Source organism: Sus scrofa, chromosome 1 (genome assembly GCF_054392235.1).
Source record: "Sus scrofa isolate SSC_HxYL_T2T_F1_AM1 chromosome 1, Sscrofa_HxYL_maternal_Yorkshire_Landrace_v2.0, whole genome shotgun sequence".
Classification (NCBI taxonomy): domain Eukaryota; kingdom Metazoa; phylum Chordata; class Mammalia; order Artiodactyla; family Suidae; genus Sus; species Sus scrofa.
This window is the reverse complement of record NC_139383.1, coordinates 18,498,708-18,523,830: the sequence shown is the minus strand read 5'-3', so window position 1 is coordinate 18,523,830 and position 25,123 is coordinate 18,498,708. Positions and strand designations below refer to the sequence as shown.

Genomic DNA, 25,123 nt, shown 5'->3' with positions numbered 1-25,123 from the left:
GTATATAATGCACAGTGATAGTCGCAGAAGTGAAACTTGCTGAGGAGCTGTACTTTTAGAACTTAGCGTTGGCTGGGGTCCCATTGCTTGCTTCTTTTACTATTATTTGTTGTTCTTTGCTGACAGTACAGTAGAAATCCCAGAAGGAAGAATAAGCACTAAGAGGAACTATTGCTGTACTTGTAATACCAACCTAACACATGATCGAAAAGTAAAATGAATAGGCTGGAAATGTAGATTTCATGGAATTTTAAAAATTTAAAATGGACTCTGGAAATGATCTAGTCCAACCCTCTGATAGAGACAAAAACTAGAGCATTTTCCTACCATCCTGTATTTTTTGTTGGCTTTCTGAAAAGTGAACTAATTTTACCTAAGAACATATGAATGAACGTAAACGTATTTCTTAGATTTTAAAAGGACATCCTTTTATAAATATTCATTACATGCATAGCCTGCTATGTGACAAACGCTATTGCAGGCTCTGGGGTGAAGAGGCAAGATCACTATGTTCCTATTACCTGAGACTTAAAGTCTAGGCAGCCTGTATGGAAGGCTTTCAAAACTAATCTTACAATTTCCTCACAGATACGTCCTTGGTTCCTTCAACAGGAATTAATCTACAGAATGCAGTATGACTATTTAATAAGCAAGGAAGAAAATCAATAGAACAGCATGGACATAGAACAGTATAAGGCTGAAGCCCAAATGAACTGACAATTGTGTAAATAATTAGAAAGTGTTTTTGCTTTTCAAGCTAAATTCTTTAGCTTCAAAATGAACACTATTTGGGGGGTATATGTGCACCTAACTGCTATATTGCTTCTATGTTTCTACTCTAGACTTTAAGACTTTTGAGGATAGGGACCATGAATTATATTCCCAGTGCCTGTTAAAGTTCTCAATTAAGAAAAATTAAATGAATAGGTTAAGCAAACATGGTTAAGGAATATCATTTTATTGCTTGCCATCTTTATCCTTTAAGAGCTACAAAATGGGAATTGTGGAGACCAAGTAGAATCTTTAGTACAAATTCTGCATTGTTTCCTCTTTAATTTGCCAGTTATTATTCCATCCAAATGGTAAATTTTTCGGGGTAACCTATATGGTCTGAAGTATTCATGTGATGAGATTTTTCAGTGGTGTATTTAGGTTCGGGTCTCATTTCATTTATCCTTCTGGGTACTGCCATCTGAAGACACTTTTTTGAGGGAGGAGAGCGAAGTAAAATACATTTTTTATCTGTGATTTCTTTGATAAATTTTCTTATTTTTTTTCTGTTGTTAAATGTCACTTCTAAAACAACCCTTTATATTGCATTTTTTTTCTTATGCTTTACAAGTTCTTTATATTTTGGCTGTACTTTTTTTAATAGGTTCTTAAGACAACATAACAGCAAATAGTTTTACTTGTTCAGCTTACTGTTGTGAATCAAAGCATCTTTTCCCTACTTTTTAAAGCATTTTTTTAATTAGAATTTTAAAATTTTTATCAATATACTTTAAGGATTAATGTATTTTAAAACTATTAGATGGAATATATATGATCATAATTTATAAAAGAAAAGACATTTTTCTTGGCATTTTACTTATATATTTCTAAAACCATTCTTTGTATGATTGAGTTCTCATTTGTGTAAGAGAATGCTGTGTTTTCTTTCTCATCTATTGAATACTTCCTGTGTTTAAATCTTGAATGAAATAAAAATGTTTAAAAATTTGGTGCAGGACGGAAGGGGAAAAAAAGAGCTTAACTGCAAAAATGCTAAACTCTAGTCTTGTTTAGTCTCTTACTATTCTGTTTTTCATTTAGGTTGCTAAATTTTCATTGCTTAGGAAAGATATTTTAAAATCTCAGATAAAAGAGATTTTCAAATTTTATTTAAGCATATATTTTAACTTGTTTCATTAACTGCAGTCATTTTCGCTTTAAATCCAGACTTTTACTTTTGCCTGCTCATCTGTTACCATTTATTCAAGCTGATATAAGTTTTATTGAAATATTTTGTGTACCATAAAATTCACCTTTTCAAAATGGTCATAGTTCAGTGTTTTTCACTAAATTCAGAATTATGCAATCATCAGCACTTCTTAATTTCCAAATATTTTCATTGTACCCATTAGCAGCCCCTCCCCATCACCCTTCCACCCAGTCCTGTACAATCACCAGTATACTTTCTTTTTCTATAGATTTTTCTATTCAGGACATTTTATATAAGTGGAATCATATAATATGTAGTTTTTTTGTGATTGGCTTCCTTTAGTATGATGTTGTCAAGGTTTATTCATATTGTAGCATGTATGAGTATTGCTTTTTATGGCTGAATATTCTGTTGTGTAAAGTATCCTGCATATTTATCCATTCATCAGATGATGGGCATTTGGATTTTCCTCTTTTTTTGGTTGGTGTGAATAATGCTGCTGTGAATATTTGTGTAGAAGTTTTGTATATATGTATGTTTTCCTTCCTCTTGTTTATATCCCTAGGAGTGGAACTGCTGAGTCATGTGTTAACTCTGTGTATAACATGGAAAAATTGCCAATCTGTTTTCCAAAGTGGCTGTACCATTTTACATTCCTACCAGCCATAACTGAGAGTTTTCATTTCCCTTTGTCCTCATTAACCCTTGTTGTTTTCTCTTTTTTTTTAATTTCAGCCATATTCCAAGTGGTGTAAAGTGGTGTTTCCTTGTGGTTATGATTTGCATTTCCCTAATGACTAATGATGTTGAGCATCTTTTCATGTATGTTTTGGCTGTTTGCATATTTTTTGACAATTATCCGTTTCCTTTCCCCATTTGTAAATTGGATTGTCTTTTCGTTGTTCAGTTGTAAAATCCCTTTATATATTCCTGAATATTATATCCTTTTCAGGTATGTAATTCACCAGTACTTTCCCCCATTCTGTGGATTGTTTTTTCACTTTCTTAATTGTGTCCTTTGAAGCACAAATGTTTTTAATTTTGATGAAGTCCAGTTTCTCTATTTTTTCTTTTTGTGTCTTGTGTTTTTGGTATTATTTCTAAGAAACCATGACCTTACTTACACAATGATTTACTCATGTTTTCCTCCAAGAGTTTTATAGTTTTAGTTCTTATATTTAGATCTGTTTCAGAAATTTTGAGCAAGTATTTACATAGAGTGCAAGGTAGGGACCCAAATTCATTCTTTCTCATGTGGATATCCAGTTGTCTCAGCACCATTTGTAGGAAAGACTCTTGTTTCTCTATTAAATTGTCTTGACATCCTTGTCAAAGTCAGTTGATTATAAATATTTGTTTCTGGACTCTGAGTTCGTTCCGTTGATCTTTATATCTACACGAATGCTGATATCAGACTGTCTTGATTACTGTTAACATTGTAGTAAGTTTTGAAACTAGGGAAGTGTGAGTCCTTCACCTTAGTTCTGTGTCAAGATTATTTTGCTATTCTATGTCCCTTGCATTTCCATATGAATTTTAGGATCAGTTTTTCAGTTTCTAACATAGCTGGGAATGTGTTAATTTTGTAGATGAGTTTGTTGAACTTTGCTGCCTTCACAATATTGTCTTCTGTTTCACGAGTATAGGACATCTTTCCACTTGCTTAGATCTTGTTTCAACAGTGTTTTGTACTTTTCGGTGTAGAAGTCCTGCACTTCTTTGGATAAACTTAGATTCCTAAGTATTTTAGTTTTTGTGTTATAAGTGGAATTATTTCTTCTTTTTTTTTTTTTTTGTCTTTTTTTTTTTGCTATTTCTTGGGCCGCTCCTGCGGCATATGGAGGTTCCCAGGCTAGGGGTCTAATCGGAGCTGTGGCCACCAGCCTACGCCAGAGCCACAGCAACGCAGGATCCGAGCCACGTCTGCAACCTACACCACAGCTCACGGCAAGGCCGGATCATTAACCCACTGAGCAAGGGCAGGGACTGAACCCGCAACCTCTTGGTTCCTAGTCGGATTCGTTAACCACTGCGCCACGATGGGAACTCCCTTATTTCTTCTTTTTTTATTCAAACATTTTATTCCTTTTTTTATTAATGTATAGTTGATTTACAGTGTTTCTTCAGATTCTATTGTATAGTAAAGTGACCCAATCACACACATTTCCCTGCTCTGTACAGTAGGACCCCATTGTCCATCCATTCCAAATATAACAATTTGCATACAGAAAACCCCAAAATGCCCATCCATCCCACTCCCTCCAGTTTCCCTCCTCTTCTTTGGATAAATTTATTCTTAGTGTTTTAGCTTTTGTGTTGTTCTTGTAAGTGGAATTATTTTCTTAATTGATTTCTTAATTCCACTTCATATAGTTTATTGCCAGTGTATAAACATACAGTTGATTTTTGTATCTTCTGTTGTGTAACCATGCTAACCTCATTTATTCATTCTAATAGTTTTTTAGTATATTTTTTTAGTTTATCCTAAATTTTAAAATTTAGAAGTTTCCATCTACAAGGTCATGTAAAATAGTTGTATTTCTTCCTTTCCAATATGGACACTTTGTATTTCCTTTTCTTGCCTGTTTTCCGCAGCTAGAACACTGTGTATGATGTTGAATAGAAATGGTAAGAGTGGACGTTGTCTTTTTCCTGAGCTTTAGCACAAAAGCGTCCAGCTCTTCAGCATTAAGTGTAATGTTAATTAATAACTTTAAATATATGCCCTTTGTCAGGTTGAGGAAGTTCCCTTGTTGAGTGCAAGGGTGTTGGATTTTGTCAAAGGCTTTTGCTATGTCTTTTGAGATAATCATGTGGTTTTTGTCCTTTATATTACCTATTTAATGTTTGATTCTTTGAGTTTTTTGAAGACAGGGTTGTTTACTCCTTTTAATATCTTTCTTAACTTTGCTAAGAATGTTTGGTGGCTCATCTTTTTGGACATGATATTTGTAAGGAGGCTCCTACCCCCAAAATTTCTAGAATTGGAGTACAGAGCTCCAGGTTTTTGCTTATTCTGCTTGGCTGTAGTGCTTCATTATTAAAGTAAGTGTTTATTACCATGAAATAACTGAAAAATGAATCTAGAAAACTTTTTTGATTGGCATATTGTTTATGCCTAATTGGTTTTATGGTGTTTACTTGCTAGTAAAAGTTACATTTGATCTAGTTTTATGGTCTTGGACTAGTCTGCCTTTAGTAGTATTGATTGTGTTTCCTCTCTTAATTCTCCAGTTTTAAAATGACTTAGAAGTCAGGAAGTGACATTTGCACATGAAAATTGGCTCTTTCTTTTTCGAGCAGTGAGGCTCCATGATGATGGGGTGTGCGTGTGTGTGTGTGTGTGTGTGTGTGTTTTCTAGAGTGAGACTGCCTCTTTTCAAACCCCAGCATCCTTACTAATGCTTTGGGTGAGTTATTTAACCTTGTTGTACCTGAGTTTTCTTATTTGTAAAAAAGGACCTCATAACAGAGGTACTTTTGTGAGGTAATAATATATAGTGCTTGACACATTAAGTGTTCAATAAATCTTAAACTGCTGTCATTGATGATAATGATGATATTCTTAAAAGCCTCTTAATTCCTCTTTTTTCCCCTCCCTTTCCAACCAAATATGTCCGTTATATAATAAATAACCATTTATTCATTGAGGCAATTGAAGGCTTATTTTGAATTTGTATTTGATGGTACAGTATTATGAAGTAAGTGGTTTTTACTGAATCTCGTCTTTTGTTTCTGCTTATGTCCTTAGGTATGTCTTCCCCATTAATTGCTGGTTTTGTGATGTTTTCCTTAAATATGTTTTCCCATGTTACTTACATAGAGGATTCTTTGCAAGACATTTGGTCCTGTCCAAAATGTCCATGAGCATATTTGGTTCATGAGAAATGGTTTTGGACAAGACCCAATATCAAGGACCTTGTGATGTGAACCAGATATCTCCATGTATGTTTTGGACAGGACCAAATATGACCAAATATAAAGAGCCTTCTGGTGTAGACCAAATGTCTTATGGTCATGTTAGACAGGACTAAATGTCTGCTCACCCAGAGGATCATGTCTAAATTCAAAGACTTGCATTCAGAGACTCTGCTCCCAACCCAACAGCCTTGCCTTCTGCAGCTCCCCTTTGGGAGTTAGAACTGTGCTTGTCTGGATATAAACATTGAGTGTAGCTGTACAGGAAGCATGTGATGTATGTCATGGATCAGATAAACTGTTGGTATACTGCAGAAACAAAGATGATCAGTAGGATTAGGTAGATATCATAGTGCTTGATAGGTTAGCAGTAAAAAAAAAAATCGAGACTGCAGATATCTAAGGAAGATTGCAACATTTTGTAAAGAATATATGGGAGTTCAAAATTAGAAGGTAAGATAAATTGACGTCAAGAAATATTCCATGTAGCCTTATAATTTGGCTTTTCCTTACAGTAGATTCATGCATATATATATATATATATATATATATATATATATATATATATATATACAAGAGCAGACCTCAGATTAATAAATGAATATTTCTATATTTAATGTTGTTGCAGAATTGTTCAATGGGTAATCATTTCTTTTGGATCTTCTTCATGTTCGTTTCAGATGGTTTTTCTCATTTACTTTTGAACAGAGCTACTAATACCTGAGAGTTTATCAAGCAGATCTTTGTTATAGTGATTGACTGCTTTTTAATAAAACTATTAACACTCGGTAATGACAATATTAGGAGGACCATATATGCAAAAAGCAGTAGTCATTATAGTTAGGAAAGGATATGAATATTTGCATGTATGACATGGTCTTTTGTAATCTAATATAATCAGAGTTGATATTTTCTTACATTCTGATATGTTCACTGTGAGTTAACTTCAGTTCTTGCTGTTAAGTAATGATAATAGCTGCCATCTGGTTAGTATATTCTGTAGTTATAATTCCTGCCACTCTTCTTCAAGCCAGACCAGATAGCACTTTATAGAGAAAGTTGAGAGGCGTAGTAATGCCCAGGGCAGAGCAGCTCATTATAGAGCTACCATATGAATTGTCTTCAAAGTCGCTATACTGAGATAGCGACTCACATGTTCCTGAGGCACCTAAACAGTAACAGTTACCAAAACAAATTACTGATGCTGCTTCTCCAGCAATTTGGATTTAGTCAATTTGCTGTAGAGCCAGAATTCTGACACTACCAGGATTGAGAACTACTTACTCTAAAATTTGTGTTCTTTCTACACTAATATCTCCTGATTGTATGTAAGCAATATCCATTCCTTAAAATTTAATTTTACTAACCCAAACTCCCAGTTCATCGCACTCTCTCCCCCTTGGCAAGTCTGTTCTCCATGTCTGTGAGTCTGTTTTTGTCACATAAATAGGTTCATTTGTGCCATGTTTTAGATTCCAAATATGTGATATCAAACGGTATTTTTGTCTTTCTCTTTCTGACTTTGGGGTTAGTAGATGCACACTGTTACATTTAGAATGGATAAGCAATGAGGTCCTGCTGTATAGCACAGGGAACTATATCCAATTACTTGGGACAGAACATGATGGAAGATAATATGAGAAAATATATATATATATATGAATGACTGGGTCACTTTGCTGTATAGCTGAAATTGACAGAACATTGTAAATCAACTATACCATAATGAACATTTTTAAAAATTTAATAAATTTTTTGTTATTATTTTTTATTAATTTGTTACACATTTTTTTTTCCTCAATCCATAGGCGCCTTTTAAGTGTTAGCAGCCTTCAGGGCTGGCTGCAGCATAGTACTACCCTATCCAAAGGAAGAGGGAAATTAATCAGTAGCAACTTTGAGAAAAATCACTTTTCTGAGCCTCAGAATTATCATCCATAAAATAGAGATAACAAGCTTTCAGAATTATCATGAGGCTTTAGATTCAGTAGCTAAAATTTAGTATATACTCAGTAAGTGGTTCTTATCAAGAAAAATACATTTTTCATTTTAGGTAGAAGTAGAATGACTATATTAACATTGTAAAAAGTATACTTTAATGTGGAATAATGTCACACACACAGTAAGAATAAAATCTTACTTAAGCTCCATGTATCTGACTTCTTAGATTTACCCTTTTCATTCTCTATGAATAAAATATTAATAGATGCCCACAGCATACTGAAGTGTCAAGACCAGTAGACTACTTCCCAGGAAGCTCAGATTAGTAAAGCTATTTGCATATTCTTCACCAACCAAGAATCGATCTGGGTTTTGTGTATTCTCATATCTGTTTGTGTGTGTTTGTTTTTGATATTCAAGTAATTCACTTTAATGGTATATAACAATAATTATGAAATATGAATGCAAATACTTTTTAAAAAATATGTATATAAAAATCTAAGATAAATACTCTGGAAAGACTTCTGGAAGGTCAGTCAGTTAAACTTTCTTGTCTGATGCTGTGTGGATAAGATGACAGTAGATGATTGGGAAAGAAGTAATAAGAGCTGTCTGTGAATGCTGCACTTAGACTGCATTGCCAGTATCTTTAAAGTTCCATTTAAAAAATTAAACTGCTTATCTTAGACCTGGGTAGTTTTGGCTATGTTTTATTTAAGAATAACAATTCTGAACCCTAGTATAGGTCCATACTTAGAATGTCTTTGGCTGATATCACAAGAATAGCAAAATTGTGAGTATTTTATGAAAAAATATGTAAGGTAAGTAGAATTTATATGATTCTTTTAAAAAGCTCACATTTTAAAAAATACTGATCTGGTCAGGTAAGAGAAATTTTACTCCAGTCATGTAAGGTGGGGATATAAAATATGCTAATTGGTGCCAGAAGGAATAATTTAGGTGAAAAAATTAAAATTACCTTTAAAAATTAGTTATTTCCTAGACTTAGAAATATTAGCTAAAAGGGCACGGTCTCTGCTGTCACTTGACAGGAGAAGTGGATGAGCAGAGATGTAGACCTCTTTCTTTGGGATACCAGGATATAATTTGGCACTGGACTTCCAAGTGCCAGTGCTAGCAATTTGAAATTCAGGCTTCACATAGTGGCATTTGGGCAGGTGATACAGCCAAAATTCTCTACTGATGATGATAATAATAGTAGTAATAAAAAAACTTTAAGAGTATAAAAGAGTAAGGTACTATAGGCTAAACATGTTCAATTAGTATATTAATTTATAAAGTAATAGAAGAGTTAATTGCTAGTAATAAAATGAAAAAAAATCCATGAAAATATCACTTAGAAGGACTTCTAGAAATCAAAAGGAAAAAATGTATAGGAAAGAGATATTTAACCTTTGGTACAATTATTTTTAATTAAGAAGAACCCTATATTAATAGAATATAGAAATGGTCTGTACACTTGAGTGTGAATTTGCATAAATAGGGCTGTAATTTTATTAAATCCCAACTAATTTTATTTTTAGATTTAACTTTATTTTCAATTAATGTTAACTAGTGAAAAGTAGATCAGTGTACTGATCTACTTAAAATGACTGAAGTTTAGGAAGGTAAAAGGCTGTAACAGTGCCTGGCACATAGTAGGTTCTGTAAGTGTTTGAGTTTCTTCTTCTTTTTTTTTTTTCTTTACTTAGCATACCCTGTTAAGAGTATAGGCTCTGAGAGCTCTCTTGTGGCACAGTAGGTTAAGGATCTGGCGTTACAACAGTAGCTTGGGTCACTGCTGTGGCGTGGGTTTATCCTTGGCCCAGCAATTTCCATGTGCTGCACACAGCCAAAAAACAAAAAAAAAAAAAAAAAAAAAGAGAGAGGTATAGATTCTGGAATTAGAATACTTTTTCTAGTTGTGTGACACTTGGGACAAGTTAATTTCTCTGTGTTTTATCTCCTTATCTGTTTATATGGGGAAGTAGTATATTTTAAAAAACTTGGTGATGATTAAATGAATTAATACATATAACATGTTTAATATAATGCACACTATATAGAAGATGCTCTACATTTCCTGTTATATGCAAATGGATAGGTATCTGCATATTAATCTGTATTTGAGCATATTGCAAGATGTTGATAAATTCATTGGTGGTATAACAAGCCACAGGAATGAAAAATGCTGGTTAAAAAGATTGTTGTTTCTAAAAGCAGTACTCCAAAATGACACATTTGTCTACTTTTGCCGACTTGGGCAAAATTGGATGCTGTATAGATCAACTACCTTTTCTCTTCTTTTTATTTTAAATGAAAGAAAAAGACTGGAGCCAGAGAAAAGGATATGAAATATATTTAGCTTTTTTCTGTATATTGCTATTTTTAATACTTTTTTTTTTCCTTCAAGGGACAGTTGTCTTATCTCTTTTAGAACTGAAATCTGAGACTTCTGATTATCAACAGAATCTAGCTGATGAGATCAGTGTGTAAGAAAACTAACTCTAAACCTCAACCTAAGTAAATAGCCTGTATTGAATATCAGGTCATCGAAATATTTGTGAGTCTGTTATATAACTTATCAATTGCTCTAAAAAGCCCACACATACCCTAAGCTCCTTAATGAAATGAATGACAGCTTTGGACGTCCAGGAGTAGAATGTTATTGCCAACATGACAGTGGAGCTGCAGTGATCCAGCTCCAGTTCCTGATTAATGAGGTTAGTGAATTGCTTTTATCTCTCCTGCTTATGTATGAAATAGGGCCACATCTCATCTTTCAGAATTCTTGCATGCAATTTTATTTAAATATTTGAACAAAAACGAATTTCTTGTAGGTCAGAGCTATCATCATCATGGACAGTTACATAAATAATGTAAGATGTTTCTCAAAACAGTGTTGAAAATAGAATGGCATAGGTAGATCTTTTTGGTACAAGGTACCGCATTTAAATTTTATTTCAGGATATTGAAAGTTATGTAACATGTAAAAATCCATATTAAATTTTTTTTCAAAGATTGGCCTTATTTTAAATAACAAGATGTACTTCTCCAATGAGTTATTTTGACATACAACCAGGAAACCAAAATCTATTAGAAATGTTATTGTCCAAAAGTTCTTACTGTATCACTTATTGAAGTAATTGATGCCTTCCTTTTTGATAGGGTATAAAGTTTAGAAGAAGCTGTAGAAACATCATATATTAGCAAAGTGAACAAGGTGTTTGCAAGTTTTAAAAAAGAGTGAGCAGCTCTGACAATAGATAACAACGGCAAGTAGTGACGGCAGGTAGTGGTCCTAGAAGGAAGAAAAATGAATTACTGCAGAAAAGATTCTGCTATACTTAGATGTGAGGATAGTTTGTGGGGTTTTGTTTTGTTTTTTTGTTTTTTTTTTTTTGCCCCTAGGTTCTTGGGTTCCATGAAATAAATTTTTAGATTTATATGAGAGAGGAAGAAATACTTCATCCTTTTTTTTTTTTTTTCATATCAGGATTTAAGAGAGGCAGCATGAATGTAAAGAGCTAGATTGTAATATAAAAATTTTAGTAAAACTACCATCCAAATTATATGCAGTTGGGTAGGTTAGAGAAGTGATTTTTAAAAACTTCAGTATTCTTTGTAGGTCTGATAATAGGCTTGGTAAAATACTAAATACAGAGGAAAAATAGCACAATGTAGGAAGTTGTTGAATCTATATGTGAGATTATTTTTCCTTTTTAAAAATTATGAAATAATTAGACTGGCAGTGAGTTTCAGACTAGAGAGGTACTGTATACCCTTCCCCCACATCCCCAATAACATTTTATATATAACAGTAATTTAAGAGAAAGACATCAGTAAAATACTGTTAACTAGACTACAGACCTTTAGATTTCACCACCAGTTGTGCATGGACTCATTGTATGTACATGTGTGTGGTTTTGTGCAGTTTTCTTGCACATATATATGTATTTTGCAGAATGACCAACAGAAACAAGGTACAGAGCAGTTCCATCACTGTGGAGGAATGCCCTCAGGCTACCCCTTTTTAATTGTCCCCTCCTGCTCTCAGTCCCACTCCCTGGCTACCACTGACCTATGCTCCATCTTTATACTTGGGTTAAGATTATATTTTTAAAGCAGTATGAAACAATATAAATAACATTTTAGAAATCTTAACTCATTGATTCCTTATTCATAATACAGGATTCTTTTCTATAGAATTTGTCATAAAGTTCTTCATGACTCTTATTTTGCATGCTTAAACATCACTTTTTAAGTACTTAAAATGACAATTTAAAAATGCTAAGCAAAGTAATATTTAAATGGAGAGGGCTATGGAAATCTGACAGTTGGGAGTAGCTGTTTGCTTTCAGTTTTGGAAAACCATATGTAGGTAAGGGAGCCATCATAGGCAGTCCACTATTACTGCTGTTTGGCTCTGCATCTTCTCTTCCTTAAGATACTAAGATGGGGTAAACATCTTGGAGAAAGAAAGATGACCTGGTCTGAAACTATGATGGAAATAAAAATGAAGAGTGAAAAATCTTTGATACTCTGAATCCTTTGAGTTTCTCTGCTTCAGAGTGATGCGGATAAGAGGATGCTTTCTAGTGAAAGGGAGAGTATGTGGATTTCATGTATCTCAACGTTCCAGCAGTCATAGCAATAGTTCCACAATGGAGTTACCTGCAGAGAGTTTCAAAGGTGGAAAGGACTTGGAGAGGTCATTTAATGTAAATCTTGTCTTTAGAGCTAGCTATGTTAGTTCTCTTGTACAAATGAGAAACTCTCCTATTTTATTTATTTATTCATGTCTTTTTTTAGGGCCATACCTCTGGAAGTTCCTGGGCTGGGGGCCGATTTGGAGCCCTAGATGCTGGCCTATACCACAACCACAGCAACATGGGATCCAACCCCCACTGAGTGAGGCCAGGGATTGATCCCGTGTTCTCATGGATACTAGTGGGGTTCGTTACCGCTAAGCCATGGCGGGAACTCCAGATACTCTCCTGTTTTAGAAGAGGGGGATTTTAAGGTTTCTCATCATAACCTAAAGGATTGGAATTGCAAATCATTTTTGAAATTAATATAAATTCTTCATGTTGCATCTTTTGTCTTATTCTCTCAGTATGATGAAGTATATCCAATTCTCTTGAAGAAAAACATTTATATGTCTAGTAAGTCAGCCTCTGTCTACAGATTCTTAATCCTATTCATACATCAGAATCATCTCTGGAGATTTTTAAAAATAACAGTTGCAGTTATCCTTGCCCTGAAAATTATGACTTGTCAGATTTGGGATGAGACTGAGCCCCTTGTTTGATTATCACATATTGCCAAAAATTTTCTTCTCCATACTTAATAGTATTTAATAGTAACAGCTGTTTTAACTTTCTAAATTAGTCAGATTGTTCAACCCTTGGAACATTGAAATTATAGGGTGCTGAATGCTGTCTTTGTCTTCCATATCATTCCAGTAGTAGAATTATGATTAGGCCGATTACATACATAAGGATTTGTCTTAAGCCAAATAAAATGGGAGAGCTTCTTCATATTTTTCTTTTTTAGTCAAGGAAGTATGTACAACAGGGACCAAGTAACTTTGAGTTTGACCTCTAATTTTATATAACTAGTTATCAACTATAAATATATCCAGTTAGATCCTAGTATTATGTTAAATTATACTTAAGTTGTTGAAATTGAAGCAATTTTTACACACACACACACACATACACACACATACACATAATACATCTTTTACACCTGCTGTTTAGAATTTGGGTAAGGCAAATGTTTCTCAGAACTAAATGTATTGCCAGAAAGTTTTGCAATTTGAGATGGAGATGTTTTTGGCAGCTGTTCAGTAGCATTAATGTTTGTAAATGTATTCTATATAAAGTACATTACACTTTATTTTTAAGGGAGCTCTTGTGAGTGCCTTGGCTGATGACACCTTACATTTATGGAATTTACGTCAAAAGAGACCTGCCATACTACATTCACTTAAATTTTGCAGAGAAAGGTAAGAATTCTCTCAGTTATTTTATATATGGATATTTGCTATTCTATTTTGAAAATTTTCTTTGAATTTTATTCTTTTATTATGGTGGATTGTATGCACAATTGAGAAAATAATTCAAACACTTCAAAGCATATACAGTAAAAAACAAATTTCCTCCCTTTCCATACCCATATTCCTCTCCACAGGTAACCATGTAAATTTCTTTTGTATCCTTTTAGAAACACAGTCTGTATACATAAGCAAATATCTCACCATATAGCTTTATTTATATAAAAAGGAAAGCTTTATGTATTCTTTCTGTAACTTGTGTTCACGTAACAGTATACCTGATTGTTTCATATTGGTTATGTTTAAATCTTTAGTAATTTTCACAGCTGCATGTTATTCCATTGTATGAAAGTGCCATTATTTATTCAGTCAGTCTTTATCAGTTGACTGGACATGCAGTATATCCAGGACCGGAGTTGATATAAATGAATAGTTATATCATTTTCAGTCTGCTGTTCATTATGCTCTGTTGTGATGTTACATATATTTCTTTGTCCATTTATACAAATATATCTGTAAGATAAATCTGTAGAAATCAAATGACTTGGTCATAGACCTGTGAGTATTTTTGCTTTCGTTGGAAAGGCCTTTTTCACTCTAATTTTATTAAATTAGACCTGTGAGTTTTTTTGCTTTCGTTGGAATGGCCTTTTTCACTCTAATTTTATTAAATTAGACCTGTGAGTTTTTTTGCTTTCGTTGGAACGGCCTTTTTCACTCTAATTTTATTAAACATCCTCTCATATTTTCTTATAATACTCTTAAAGCTGCATTTTTATGCTTAATCTTTGATGCATGTGGAATTTATTTTGGCATGAATTAGGAGTAGGGAATATAGCTCCCTCCATTGCTTATGCGAGAGATTTTTTGATGTGAACGTGTATGTTAAGGTTAAAAAGTCTGAGTTTAGGTAGTATCTTAATGAAGGAGAGGTACTATCTATCAAGCCATGCCTGTGGGAGGGCAGGCATTAGGCCTTTCCAAGGAAGAGACCCTTTCCTCTGATGCTGTTGATAAATGTCAGTCCATACAGGATATATAAACCGATTCAGTCTGTTGGTGAGCCTGGGCTTCTGCCCACAGTGGCCCTCCAAAGCAGGCAGCTAAAGAGGCTGCTGGGAATATAGCAGTTTAAACTTTTCTAGCCAACACCAGGGTGTGTCTACATTGTATCCAGAGCACAGATAGTAGGGGGTCATTAGCGAAGTTTGCTCTTGGAGTATGTCTTGTCTGGGAAGATAAATCACCTTTGTGGCTTGGAATCCTGGTTCTTCTCCCAGGACAGGGGCAGAAGTTTAGGAGGAGTTAATGGAAAGAGGCAGGGATGAGATAGGGAAGGAAGAGCAAGCAAAAAGTCAAGATGCAATCCTTTTCTACCTGATTGGGGTTGGACCAGCTTCTCAACTTGCTGGGCAGTTTCGTAGTCTCTTTGCCAGTGGGATCTCAGGGACAACTCTCCATCAGCCTCAAATGCCATTGGGCTGATGGAAATGGTGGTGGCATCTTAGCCCCAGTAGACATCTTGCTCTTAGTCCCAGATTACCTGTTGGAAATGGAGGTGTGAGTCTAGCAGAGTTGCTGTCAACCTAGTGCATTTATACCTCCCAAAGGGCATTAAACAGTGTCTGGAGAGATTTTTTTTTTTTTTTTTTGTAGTTAGGAGTGGGGGGTGGGGTGGGTGAGCAGTGCTACTGGCATCTAGTAGATTGTAAGCAAGGTTATTGCTAAATATGTTACAGTGTGCGAGACAGTCCCCCATAACAAAGAATTATCTGGTCCAAAATATCAGTAGTGTCAGTCGAAACCCTGCACTCTAGCACATCCAAGTGATGTCATTTGATCAGTGTAGTGCTGCTGTAAAAGTTCTCGTAAACCACTACCCATTGAAGAGATTCTGCCAGGATGTAGAATTTTAGTAGAAGAAACCTCTGATATCTCGTTTGCCAGTGGCATGCCCATATTCCTCACTGGGACACAGGAATGTGGCAGTATGTGGTCCAGGTTCACAAACATACACTGCCGATTATCTTGGTAAATCTTCATGGAGGAAGGATCAAACCTCAAGGCATCCCAGAGTGGTCTGAGTCCTGTGATTGTCTGGTATGTAGTAAGTCTCCTCTATAGTACCCTCTAAGGATGGTCTCCAAGAAATGCTGATAAATGCGGGTGAGGAACAGGAAGCTAGTCTTTAAGATTGCCCGTAGGCACATATCTTAACAAACAGAAGGCATCTTCGTGTGAAATAGAGCAAAGTAGCCCTTCTTGGTGGGTACAGCCTCAGACCACCATTCCCCTCCTTGGTTAGATGCTGCCATGCAGGGCACAGCCTGTACAGTTGTATGAGCTGGTCCTGAAAGTTACAAATGAAATGAAGTGATGTAGTTCCCAGCTTTGAGTTCTATAATATACCTTACCCAGCTCATCAGCAGAAACTAGTTGGTCCTATTCAAAGATAAGCTTCCCCTTGGCTGTTATTAGTACAGCAATAAACAAGAAACTGTAGCATGAGTAACTTGGTCCTTGAATATCATTTTTGGGTGAAATCTAGGATGGCCAAGAACTTGTGTGGCAGCTGTTGTTCTTGAGTGCTGAGAAATGGGCCTGGTGCCTCATGGATGAGCCTCGTTACATCCTCTCAAGACTAGAGTTCAGATTTTCTCAAATGGCAGGAAGGAGAGGTGACATTTGGGAGGAGCCTACTTCTCCTCAGCACCTTGTACAGGTGGGAAGGGAAGCAAAGTAGAGGCTCTCACCCCCCCCCCCGCCCCCCAGCTCTAGGAGCTTGCCCATGGCGGCCAGAGTTACTTTACCCCCCCACGTGAGCTCTGTCATTCAGGACTTTCATGATGCCCTATCACCTCTTCCTCTCTGATGGAGCACCTCCCTCAGCAGGGAAAGGGACAGTTCTGTCATTCCCTGCCCATCCTTCCATCATTTGTAAGAATCTATTTTTCTCTTTATATCACTGCTTTGCATTCCTTTTTTACATCTGTATCAGTCAGGATAGTCTGGTTTATGCTGTGGTAAGAAAATACTCTCAAAAATCTTAAAAGACTTTTATAGGAGCAACAGTTTATTTTTATTTAAACTATATGTTCTTTGTGGATTTGCTGGGGCTCTCTTCCTTCTCATTACCATTTTTACTCCAGAATCTTACCATTTTACCAGTCACTGTAGTGGAGAGAAAAAGAATATGGTGAAGCATGTCTTAGCTCATGAAGCTTCTGCCTAGAAATTATATGTATCTCCTCCACTCTCATTTCTTGGGCCAGAGCAAGTCAGGTGGCCATCCCGATTTTTACTTACATAAGGAGAAAAAGAGCTGGAATATTTGCAAATACTTGCAGTGACTACCACACTGCTGATTTGACATCATATGTTGACATTGAAATACAATAAGCCATAAATAGCCTGGTTAGTTTTCCCTTCATTCCACAGTGGATTTGGGCTGACTTAATAGTTAAAGTTACTCCATCTCATTTTTATTCTATTTGCATTTTTACTTCTAAAAGAAGGAAAGGCAGGAAAAATACAAAAATTTTGTAAATCACTGTTTCATTATATTCTGAACAGTTGTTAAATAATTCATAGTTTTTATTGTATAAGTAGTTAAATTTTCTTTTCAAAAGTTGTGCTATAAAATACATAAAATTTATTAATCTTAACTGTTTTTAAGTGTACAGTTCAGTGACGTTAAGTGTATTCAAACCATTGTGCAACTAGGTAATGTGGATATTTTGATAGGATTTCACTTTTATGGTGTTAAAGAAAAAATATAAAATTAGAGCCTCAAGTCTTGGTTTAAATATATGAATTTAAACAAACTCCTTCACTGCTTTGTGTTGGTTTTCTATTTTTGCAGAAAGTTTTTCTCTGTGATTCATGTAATCATTATCATGTATTTTCTCTCACGTGTTAACACATCTTTGTCTTTTATTCCCATTTATTCAATAGATAATTGTAAAATGCCTGTTATGTACCAGCTTAATGCCGTCTGCTGAGTATACATTTGTAAACAAGACAAACCTGGGCTTTACCATTCGGATCTTGGTCAAAGTTAAGATGAGCTTAGCTTCTCAGATGTCCAGTTAAATTACATTTGATCATACTATCTCAGTTTCTGTGGAATTATTTTTTAATGGGGGGCAACATAAAGTTATGAATATCCTCTTTGATTAGCTGTCAGCGTATACTAATGGTCATGTTTAATTCTTTCCATATGTGACTGGTTGTCTTAAGATGAGATTTTCTCAATCACTAGAAGCAGTATACCATAGCGGTTAAGAGTTCAATCCTTGGAGCCAAACTGTGTATGTCAAATCTTAGTTCATAGCACAGTCACTTATTAACTATATCAGTTTTGTAATCTGTAAAATGGATAATTGTTATCCTACAAAAACCCTAAGATGCTTATTATGAAGTTAATATGTATAAAATAAGTAATATGTACAAGGTACTTAGAACAGCGATGACACACAGAAATCACCTATATAGTTGTTTTTGTTTTTAAAGGTATTGGATTTGCTTAATTATTTTGTACCTTAAAATATCTGCATTAACTAAATCAGAGACTTTACATACTTAGGCACTCTTTATAGAATCAAGTAATTGAAAAAGGAAAATCATTAGAACAGTGATATTATTAACTGTATGAATCTATTTAAAGTAGGGACAATTCTGAACTTGAAGTTAACACTGGATATGCCCCCCGGCTGTCTCAACCCCCGGCACCTCCAACTTATAATTATAGATTTTCAGGTTTTATATGTGCAGGTCATCTTTAGAAAGTGAGACAGTCCACCTCAAAGAGTTTTTATATTCCTGGGTTGGGGAAAGTATTATTTTACAAGGGTTGCCATAACAAGTGCCACAGAACAGGTCAATTAAACAATAGAAATTTATTCTTTCACAGTTTTGGATGCTAGATGTGCAAGATCAAGGTGTTAGCAAGTTTGGTTTCTTCTGAGGATCTCTCTGGCTTATTGAGAGGCGTCTTCTCCCTCCCTCAGTGTGTGTCTAGGTCCTAATTTCCCCTTCTTAAAAAGACATCAGTTGTTGGGCCCACCTGTATGACCGTATTTTACCTGTTGCCTCTTCAAAGTGCTGTGTCCACATACAGTTAACATTTTGAGGTACTGGGAGTAAGGCTTCAGCATAGAAATTTTAGTGGTGGAGGGAGACATAGTTCAGTCCCTAAAGGGAACGAAGCTAAAACCAACAGGTACAATACAAGATAGAATTTTTTTTCAGAATCACCAAGCAGAACAAAAAGTAAGCATACTTTGAAAGTTGGGAAAAAAAATAAGTATAACATTTTAAATGTCCTGCTTTTGAATAGCCTGTAGCTTATTTTACCAGTTGTCAGGTTCTGCTCCCTTTTAGGGATTTGTCTGTCATACAATATTTATCTTAAGGACTAACTTGCTAATAGTAGTAGCTGTAGCATCTAAAAAAAACCCTACAATCTGAAGGGACTTAGAGTAGCAGTTTATCACTGTAGAGAACCTTAGAGGTGTGACCTTAATTCCACATCTCCTGTTGTGGATTGAATTATGTATCCCCCCAGAATATGTGGCGGTCCTAACCCCTAGTACCTGGTGAATGTAACCTCAATTGGAAATAGGGTCTTTCCACATGTACTCAAGTTAATAGGAGGTTATTAAAGTGGGCCTTAATCTAATATGACTGGTATCCTCATTGAGAGAGGAGACAAACACACAGGGAGAATGCTGTGAGACGATGGAGATTAGAGTGATCCATCTACAAGCCAAGGGATGCCACAGATGGCTGGCAGTACCAGAAGCTAGGTGACACGCATGGAACCCATTCTACCCGGAGCCTTCACAAGACGGCATGATCTTGCTGACACCTAAATTTCTGTTGGCTACCCTCTAGAACTGTGAGAGAGTAAATCTCTTGTTTTAAGCTACATAGATTATGGTCATTTGTTATGGCAACCCTAGGAAACTCATTATATATCCTCTTTGTTCCTCTTGCTTGATGCTGGTGAACCTCCTTATTGTGCATTGGGTTTACACATGCAAAGGAAAGGTTCTTTGGCTTTGGTAGAAACTGTGAATTTGACAAGTAAAATTCTCTCTGGCAGTTGCCTTATCAGAATATGTTCCATATAGCTTTTGTGTTTTTTTCTTTTTCCTTTAAACGGAGTTTAATTGAAAGAAGTCGTGGGTTTATAAGCAACTACAACTTTTTGCTAGTCTTTCTTCATCATCTTGAATTAGCATGACCAATATTCTTAACTATGTTAGATTTTTGCATAACAGTTTTTACATAACAATATATTTAAGACTAAAGACTAAATTATATATCTGGACTTTCCTATTTAGGACTTACTATTCCCTAAGTGAAATTTCAGAGGATAGAACTTTTTTCAAGTGTCTAAATATATTAGACACTTGAGTAGCTGAGTCTTTATATTGAAAATAATGTTTTTCTTTTAAAGATTTTTTTTTTTTTAGTCTCTCTGATTTGGTTTATTTACTCTCTGATTTAAAGCTTTTTCATCTGATGATAGATACATCTGTTGGTTTAGAGAATAAAATAAGCATGCATGCATTCTAAACTAATAGATAGGAAAATACAACATTATATGAATAATCCATTAATAGTCAAATTTCATCTTAACAATTATCCATTCAAATACCAACACAGCAGTTGGGAGAGCTGATGCTTATAAAATACCCTCAGAAACTGCTGCCGTAGCATCAGATTTTCTTAGTAGCATAAATAAAATAATATAGAAACAAAAACTAAATTATTCCATTATATTCTTATAATATTACCTAAATCCTTTGCTTTGAATATTTACAAGGCTTATAATTTGCTATAGTCTGCACATGAACAGAGCATAGTTGCGGAAGTATTTGGCTAGATGTCAGCCCTCAGAAAGTCTATACAGGTCTTCCAAAGATTTTTGAATTAATTTGTTTTACGTATTTAACAAAAAATAATATTGGAACAGATTCTAGAACTAGAATTACAGTTTTTGTGGTAATTGGAAAATATTGGCAAAATATTTTTCTTTGAAAGCAATTTGATGACAAGTATACAAGCATTAGAAATGAAATGATTTGGAGAGAGGAAATTCAGGACTAGAACAAAAGAATGGAATGGTTTCCAGGCCTGTTAGGAAGACAAGCAGAGAGATCTACCACTCCAGACCTAATTCTCATCCGCAAAGAAAATTACTTGGTGATATGGAAATGATGAGTCACTTTAGGAATTCTGAGTGTAGAGAACCACATACTGAGACAAAATTTAAAAAGAAAAAAAAAAAGGAAAAACAGTCTCTGAATTCAGAGAAAAGACAGTTGTGATGTGATGACCTTGAGACTATAAAAGTCAGGAAATGTTGGCTAACTTCCTAGAATAAACTTGTAACTAAGAAATTTTGACAAGGAAATTGAGAGAGACAGAGACTGGTCTGGTTGCATAAGGGCTTATAATGTTCTCAGGTATAAAAAGATATGGAAGGAAGGGATACCTGTAACAGCTGAAAATGCAGAAGTCATTTTGAAATAGGGCAGTGGGTTCATGTTGGAAGAACTGGGGGCTAACATGGTATAAAAGCCTATATTGCTTTGACAGGCTATTTGTAGGGCTCCAGACGTGGAGACTGCTGCCAGTGAGACCGCAGAAGAAAGAGGGGAACATGACTTTGGAAACCAGAGGAAGAGGTTCCTTGTTGAATAACAGTAGAAAGCTTAACCTAAGTATCTCCTGCACACTGTATAATTGTAAAGTTCAATATTTAGCTGAGGAGATTTCTAAGGAAAGGGTTGGAGGTAGGGTCTGAGTTTTTTCTTGCTGCTTAGTAGTAAAATGCAAGAGGAAAGAAAGAAATTGAGGGAAGAAGTATTAAATCAATCAGGACTTGATGACTTGGGAAATTCTTACCCTGATCCATATAGCAAAAGAGAAATTGCTTCTGAAAATGTGGCGTAGAGAAAAACAAGAGGATGTTGCTGAAGAGCTTTTCCCTAAAAATCTTCGGTAGACCGCAAGGTCAAATTATTTAACCACATAAAGGGCTCTTTTAAGAGATTAAGGGTCTGAGCTAAAGATCATCTTAACCAAATTAAACAGCCTGTGGGAAATTTGAGTATCACCCCTCAGGCCTCTCAGAAGGAGCCCAGATAGAGAAGATATTATCTACAAAAGACTTGTGGGTGTGTCTTTTTCTAATGATGAAAACCCACCAAAATTTATTCAAGACCCCCAGGTATCTTGAAAAAATTGTATATCAGAAACATTGCCAACTTGGACTTAAAGAGACAGCACAGAATGAAAGGAGGCTCCATCAGAAGCCAGCTGATAAAAGTACTCAGCTGTAAAAACTGCTACCTTTCAGGAAAAAGAAAGGATTATTAAGAGGGCAGAGCTGAGAGCCACAGAGGCTTATTGCCAGGCCTTGAAATCTAATTAAGAAAAATCCAGCATTTGCCCAACTGAATTTCAAAATTCTTGTGGACCAGTGGTTCTTTTTTACCTTCCACCTTTCCCCATCTTTTTTTTTTTTTAAGGGCCGCACCCGTGGCATATGGAGGTTCCCAGGCTAGGGATCAAATTGGAGCTATAGCCGCTGGCCTCTGCCATGTCTCAGCAACACCAGATCCAAGCCTAATCTGCAACCTACACCATAGCTCATGGTGACACCAGGTCCTTAACCCACTGAGCGAGGCCAGGGATCGAACCTGCAACCTCATGGTTCCTAGTCAGATTCGTTTCTGCTGTGCCACAGCGGGAACTCCAGGAATTTCTGCAATTGTTAATTTATACCTGTCCAACCATTGAATGCTGGGAATGTTGGGGACAGATAGTATGTCTCTTTAGTTTCACAGATCCACAGTTGGAGTGGAATTGTGCCCAGGAGCTATACTTAATTGTTATATTCAGGACCCGTATCTGCAACAAACTTATGTGATGAGATTTGGATTTTTGGAGCTGATATTTTGATGAGATTTTGGGCTTGAATTAATATTGTAATTTGATGAGACTTTGGGTTGTTGAGATGGGTAAATGTTTTGCATTTTGGAGGGATGTGAATCTTTGGAGAGTGAAGGGCAGACTATTAGAGGCAGAACTCTAAGATGGTACCTAAGACTTCCACCTCCTGGTAAACACACATCTAATAATTACTTAGTTTTGGTTAAGGTGCTTCTGTGCAGTGATTTTGCAGATTTAATTGAGATACTGAATGAGCTGACCTTCATATAGGGAGTTTATTTGACTGGTCTTAGACTTGGATTATCTGACTTAAAATGGTAGCAAATGAGTGGAACTGCTCTGGTTGGTTTGGTTTATCTCTGGAACTCAGCTGGGTTTAAGTGTCTCCCAAAGTACATGGGTAACTTAAGGAAGATACACACACTTTAATGGACCTCTGATTAATGTTAGGGAGGAGTGGACTGAAGAGTGGACAGTATGTACGTAAATAACCATTGTCCACCATACTTCTTACTGCCTTCAAAATGAAGTTGCAACTTTTAAATATATAGCATTCCATAAAAGGTCTAGCATGATTTCCCACTCAGCATAATTTTGTTTCACGATACTTCTCCCTCTCTTGATACATAATAATCCAATCACCCTGACTTTTCAACTTTTAATGAATTATCTTGTCTCCTGCTTATTTGTATGAGCTGATCTCCCTCCTAGGAAGACACTTATGGCTAGCTAATGCCTATTCATCTTTAAATTCTTGTCATTTCATTTACAGGATTTTCTCTAAGTTTCAGAGTCTAGGTTTTTTATTGTTTTGTCTTTCCCTAAAATATGTCTAATATCATACTTATTCTTATTGCCTCGGTTTCTTGATTGTCTTCTTGATTAGAATATAAACTGTATATATTTTCCTTATTCTATTCTCAGCAGCATTCTTAAAGTCTGATGTCTAGTAAATGCTCAAAAATTGCTTGATTGGTACCTCATTGCCTCTGTAGAAACAGAGGAGAATCTCTGTTCTCTAGAAGGTATGACCCTCCACAAACTGTTTATTACTGAGGAGATAGGTTCTAAGAGGAAGAGCCTTCAAACAGAAAAAAATAAGAGTATTTGCTCCAGGCCAACTCTATATATAATCTTTTTTCCACCCACTAATCCACAGCTAGCTAGGTTGTTTGGTTATCCTTGGAGTGCTATTTGGTCCTTGGCCCATAGCAAAGCTTTTAAATTCTTTCCTTTCTTTCTTTTTTTATTTTGTAGAAAGGGTGAGATGGGAGAATAGAGCTTTGAGGATTGTATTTCTTTTTCCTAAAGCAGCATGCCTGGGAGGTACGGCAGACTTGGATCTGTAATCATTTGGCAGTGATTTCCAAAGTGAGGTTGAAGGCTTTATTTTTCATTTTCCTGCCTTACTAATATTAGCAAGAATTTCCAGAACAGGGTTCAATAATAATTGTTAATAGCAAGTAGATTTTTTGGGGTTATAATTTTAATAATATTGCTTCTAGGGTTTACTGTTGAGCATAAGGTAGGATGTTAATTTAAGAGAGAATTTTTCCCCCTGGGAGTTTGTTGTCAGTTATGGAAGTTAAATTTTATTTTATTTTTTAATTTTTTATTATAGTTGATTTACAGTGCTCTGTCAATTTCTGCTGTACAGCAAAGTGACCCAGTTGTACATATATATATATATATATATATTCTTTTTCTCATATTATCTTCCATCATATTCCATCACAGGTGATTTGATATAGTTCCCTGTGCTGTACCTTATTGCTTATCCCCTCCAGATGCAGCAGTTTGCATCTACTTACCCCAAACTCTCAGTCCATCCCACTCCCTCTCCCTTCCCTTTGGCAACCACAAGTCTCTTCTCCATGATGAAAGGATGAAAGTTAAAATTTTAAAATTAATGCCTTTATAACATCTTTTTAGATAGTTGTGTGATTTTTCACCTTCTTTTTCCCTATTGATTTAACCTAATAGATTTTGTAACACTAAGCAGTCTTGTATGCCTATGGATTTTTTTTTAATAAACCTGAAAATTATTTTATATTTTTAATACATTTTTGAGGGTTTTTACTTCTGTTTTTGAGATTGGAATGTAATTTTTTCCTTTTAATTGTCAATTTTGATATCAGGGCATTCTTTCTTCATATTAAATGATTGAATAAATTTCCTGTCTCTCTCTTTCCTCCCTCCCTTCCTTCCTGTTCTAGGTCAGATAGAGAAATTAATAAGGAATTAACTATTTTCTGAATATTCCAGAGTATACTTAAACTTCCTAGGACTAGAAATTTTGTTATACATAATTCTTAAAT

The 25,123-nt window shown here is 35.3% G+C and overlaps 1 protein-coding gene across 9 annotated transcripts in view; it reads left to right on the top strand.

The window, feature by feature from the left end:
* The window catches only part of STXBP5 (syntaxin binding protein 5), a 167,918-nt gene that overhangs the window by 15,361 nt on the left and 127,434 nt on the right, over window positions 1-25,123 (top strand). For all 9 annotated transcript variants that reach the window (XR_014845087.1, XR_014845093.1, XR_014845085.1 and 6 more), the window contains exons 3-4: window positions 10,422-10,503; window positions 13,690-13,790. Coding sequence is in view for 5 of the 9 variants with exons in the window: in XM_085024332.1 (XP_084880458.1) it covers window positions 10,422-10,503; window positions 13,690-13,790 (183 nt within the window). In the remaining 4 variants the exon portion in view is untranslated. The remainder of the gene's footprint in view (window positions 1-10,421; window positions 10,504-13,689; window positions 13,791-25,123) is intronic.